The sequence below is a fragment of the Engraulis encrasicolus genome, chromosome 15 (assembly GCF_034702125.1).
Source record: "Engraulis encrasicolus isolate BLACKSEA-1 chromosome 15, IST_EnEncr_1.0, whole genome shotgun sequence".
Taxonomy (NCBI): domain Eukaryota; kingdom Metazoa; phylum Chordata; class Actinopteri; order Clupeiformes; family Engraulidae; genus Engraulis; species Engraulis encrasicolus.
This window is the reverse complement of record NC_085871.1, coordinates 4,130,001-4,135,000: the sequence shown is the minus strand read 5'-3', so window position 1 is coordinate 4,135,000 and position 5,000 is coordinate 4,130,001. Positions and strand designations below refer to the sequence as shown.

The 5,000-nt window shown below is 43.6% G+C and overlaps 1 protein-coding gene across 2 annotated transcripts in view; it reads right to left on the bottom strand.

Annotated features, from left to right (window-relative positions):
• The window catches only part of LOC134463642 (xylosyl- and glucuronyltransferase LARGE1-like), a 110,072-nt gene that overhangs the window by 58,700 nt on the left and 46,372 nt on the right, over positions 1–5,000 (bottom strand). For both annotated transcript variants that reach the window (XR_010037784.1, XM_063216829.1), the window contains exons 3-4: positions 1,574–1,896; positions 542–624 (exon numbers count right to left, since the gene is read on the bottom strand). Coding sequence is in view for 1 of the 2 variants with exons in the window: in XM_063216829.1 (XP_063072899.1) it covers positions 542–624; positions 1,574–1,896 (406 nt within the window). In the remaining variant the exon portion in view is untranslated. The remainder of the gene's footprint in view (positions 1–541; positions 625–1,573; positions 1,897–5,000) is intronic.

Here is a 5,000-nt window from a genome sequence, read left to right as displayed (position 1 = left end):
TAGGGCGTCAGACTTGCATCCCAGAGGTTGCCGGTTCGACTCCAGACCCGCCAGGTTGGTGGGGGGGGGGTAATCAACCAGTGCTCTCCCCCATCCTCCTCCATGACTGAGGTACCCTGAGCATGGTACCGTCCCACCGCACTGCTCCCCATGGGGCGCCACTGAGGGCTGCCCCCTTGCACGGGTGAGGCATACATGCAATTTCGTTGTGTGCAGTGTGCTGTGGAGTGCTGTGTCACAATGACAATGGGAGTTGGAGTTTCCCAATGGGCTTTCAATGTGTTGGACTGTTAGAAAGTATGAACAGAATACACACATATTTGACCATAGGGTATGAATGGGGTTTGAGGTGCAAAGACCTGGAAAAGATTACTGGTTAAAGGTCACTGACTTAACGCATCGACTGCTTTTTTATTTAGTTCACTTCTGGACTTTGCAGGAAGACAACGATAAACTTGGCCATTTCATTTCGTACGGAAGGCTTGGCCCAAAAGCCTTAAGTAGTTAGTTATTATGTGCAGGTTGAAAAAAAGACACCCACCTGTGAAACAGGACGGACTTGACCAGTGTCACCACATCCCTGCTGGCGTTGTAGCCCGCACACACTATCGCCAAGTGGATCGTCTGCAGGGAGGAAGACGGATAACAAGCCAACATTGAAAGTCGAGATGAAGATGAACATGAGGACGATTATGCTGATGATGATGATGACGATGATGATCCATATAATGATAAATATCTAAATTACAAAAAATGAAGAAAGGAAAGAGAAAATAACTATCATAAAAACAGTGGGCAGCCGTGCCCTAGTGGTGAACGACATGGGCTTCAAATCAGAGGGTTATGGGTTCGAATCCCACCCTTCCATTCCATGCATGGCTGAGGTGCCCTTGAGCAAGGCACCTAACCCCACACTGCTCCAGGGACTCTAACCAATTCCCTGAACTTAAAACAACTATGTCGCTTTGGATAAAAGCGTCAGCTAAGTGTAATTTAATGTAATAATTAAAAAGTATAGCATCTGGGGGCTTTGGATTGTGTGTCATGGTTCATTTCAAACTAACTTAAACAGTGCTTATGGTCTAGTGCACATGACTGTAAAACGATGATTAGAATCTACATTAAGGCAACGATTAAATGGGCTAAGAGCAGAATCAGCACAATTTGAGGTAGCACATTTCCGGTAATTTGACTGGGTTTAGGGCAGCATATGTAATGTACGTATAAAGGACTCAAGGCAGATCAGTGAGTAGAACAGAAATGTGTATTAACTTGTATAGCTTGTTTAAGCATTATTTATGGTCTGAAGGCAGTGTTGTGCGTTCTTATTTCCTGTGCGATCACCGTCTTACTGGCGATCTTAGTGCACACACTACAAGTAAGCTACAGTATTCTGTTCTATCATAAGGTGTCAATTCAGAGAGAAAAATGCTATTCATGTTGTAACTTGTACAAGCAGTACACAAGATGTTTACAGTGTGTGGTTAGTGGTTAATGGTTGATTGTGCCGTCTATAACACATGCATAAATGGTTAATAACACGTGAAATAAACGTTGAGTTTCAGCTACCAACCTCACACTTGTCGACGGCGGGATGTTGCATGCAGTCGGACCCGTTGGCCCCCATGCCTCCTCTCTGCGCCTCGCCGTGCTGCTTGGTGGCGTCTTCGCCAGAGTCCGGGAGCGAGGCGTTGCCATGGTGACCTGTTTGTTGTTGTTGTTGCTGTTGCTGCTGTGGGCGTGAGGGGCTTCGAGGGGGCTGGCTCAGCTCTCTCCTCAGGGCGCGGTTCTCCTCCTCCACCTCGCGCACTCGCAGCTCCAGCGCCTGCCGCTCCCCGCCTCCACCAATCAGAGGCGAGGACTGGGGCTCCAGGGGCGACAGGGGGAGGTGCCTCACTGAGGAACGGAAGGAGACACAAAAAAAGACGAGAAATCAGAATTGCAAACAGTTTCATCTAATCAGACCAACACATATCAAATCAGAATCGTAGTCAGCTTCATTGGCCAATATGCTGACATCTGACTTACGAACATTCAATCTTTTAATATGACTCCAAGTTGAATGGGGGTAAGGAGCTCACTGAATGAGAAAGAAAGGCAGGAACAAAAGAGAACAGAACCGAGAAACAAGAGTGAGGAGACAGAAGAAGGTGCCTCACTGGGTAAGGGAGGGATACAAAAAAGAGGATATATCGATTTCCTAGGCCAAATGCACCAACATACACTAGGATATCCACTTCAATAGATGTTAGTTGTGGATAGATTTAACAAGTAAATGTTCATAGACATACACCTGGAATATGACTTTCTACACAGAGAATTTATCATAGCCATGTAATAGTACACAAATAATACAATAAACCAGACAATAATAGAAACAGTAGACCTATATGTCCAGTACCAAGAATACATGATGTACACACCTAGATTATGCAATAATGAGGACAGAGAATAATGGGAAAAGATGACAATGAGCAGGTGTTGACTGAGCATATGGCAAAGTGACAATACACTATAACAGCCTGTCACAGACATTCAGTTCATGGTAAACCCCAAAGACTGGACATGTTTGTAACCAAGACTGACAAACAAGTCAGTCACCATTGATCCACACCATGAGAAACAGACACAAAATCAGGCCTGCATGTATCTATCAATGTCAAACAGTGTGTCAGAGCTGACTCGGTCAATTGTTCCTGAGGCACTAAAATAATAATCGATTGTTCTTGATGGATTAAAATTCTACCAACAGGTCGATACACAGAATACATGTAATGAAGTGGAATTGATAGGACGAATCCAGTTGCTATAAAATATTCAGTGGTTGACTGGCGGCGTCAACATTGTTAGTCAGAATAGACTTTTGAATAGTCAGGAGACTATTCTGTGAATGCCATAGTGACGCAGGATTTCTTGTTACACTTTACTTGATTCTGGCATCATACGTATGACATGACGTCAGAGTGCTTTCAATTCACTATCACAAAAAATGCTGAAACAATGCTTTTCTTGCCTCTGCAATGTCTAAAGTAGTACGCAAATCTTACAGGAGGTTTAAATTCCCTCTACTGTTGCTAAGCTACAAGCAGTGCTGTATTTAGGCCTATTTCAGCTGAAATGTGGAAAGCAGTTTCCCACCATGAAGCTAGGCAATGATTTTACAAACAGAAATAATTCAAAAGTTGAAAAGATTGTGCTGAATGCTGAACTGTTTCGAATGGCATACTGTATGTTTGTAGCTTCATTGCTTGTGTATCACTCAAAAATACATACATACACATAAACAAACACACAGACACACACACACACACACACACACACACACACACAGACACACAGACACACAGACACACACAGACACACACACACACACACACACACACACACACACACACACACACACACACACACACACACACACACACACACACACACACACACACACATCTCTCTCTCTCTCTCCCATACACACACACACCAACACAAACCAACACACACCCACCCACACACACACACACACAGACACACACACACACACACACACACACACACACACACACACACACACACACACACACACACACACACACACACAGACTCCTGCAGGGCTGGACTGGGATCTGAAAAGGGCCCGGGCAATTTTTGACCTCCTGAGGGCCCAGTGCCTCTATCGGTATATCGGTATCGGTATATGATGACATTGTCTCGGCGTATATATACAGACATACAGTGCTGGCCAAAACTATTGGCACCCCTTCAATTCTGTCAGATAATACTCAATTTCTTCCAGAAAATAATTGCAATTACAAATGCTTTGTTATTAATATCTTCATTTGTTTGTCTTGCAATGAAAAAACACAAAAGAGAATGAAAAAAAGTCAAATGAATGACAATTTTACACAAAACTCAAAAAATGGGCCGGACAGAGGTATTATTGACACCCTCAGCCTAATACTTGGTAGCACAACCTTTAGACAAAATAATTGCGAACAACTACTTCTGATAACCATCAATGAGTTTCCTACAACGCTCTGCTGGAATTTTAGACCATCCTTGAGGTGATTTGAAGGGTGCGTTCTCCACACTGCCGTTTTGAGATCTCTCCAAAGGTTTTCTATGGGATTCAGGGACTCCTACATTATGCTGCAAAATTTGTTGATAGTCTTCAGACTACATAATTCCATGCACACGGTCAAGCAGTCCAGTGCCAGAGGCAGCAAAGCAACCTCAAAACATCAGGGAAACTCTGCCATATTTGACTTTAGGGACCGTGTTCTTTTCTTTGAAGGGCTCATTTTTTCCTGCTAACTCAAATGAATGGAGGAAAAATAAATGAGGCCTTCAAAGAAAAGAACACATGCGCGTGCGCACACACACACACACTGCAAATTGGACACCAAATCTCATAATAATAATAAAATCTCGTAAAAATAATAATTTCCTAGGTTGAATGTTTTTATACTTCCGCTTCAAATTGCTCCAGTTCATACAGTCAGTGAGCCTGCTTACTAAATGGCATGTTAAAAACACGCCCCCCTTACCCAACCCGCCCCAAAACCAAAAGTTGTTTTCTAGGCATGAACTGTGATGCAGCTTGAGACTCATCAAAAGAGGCTCAGATTGTCAACGTCTGACAAGTGGGTTTTTTTCGGACACTCGCCATTTTTTCACCACAGCAAAACCAAGTCGTATCGCTTAGACTTCCAACATAGCCTACACATTGCAATGCCAATAACAACACAAATAGCTAGAGCGTTCACAGCAGGTCAAGTGAGCGCGTATAGCGATTCCCTAACAATGCCACGGCTGGTCGGCGTCTTACTTATCCATCTAAAAGGCAGATAATACTCAAGATAAAAACTACTATTGAGGTGATGATTAGTTTTGTCAAGTGGGGGTCTGTAGGGAGGGGCGGGCCTTAGAGAACCGAAGTGATTCATTGGACTAGCCCAATGTGCATCAGAAAAAGCATCCAATGGGCGCCGATGTGTCATTTTTTA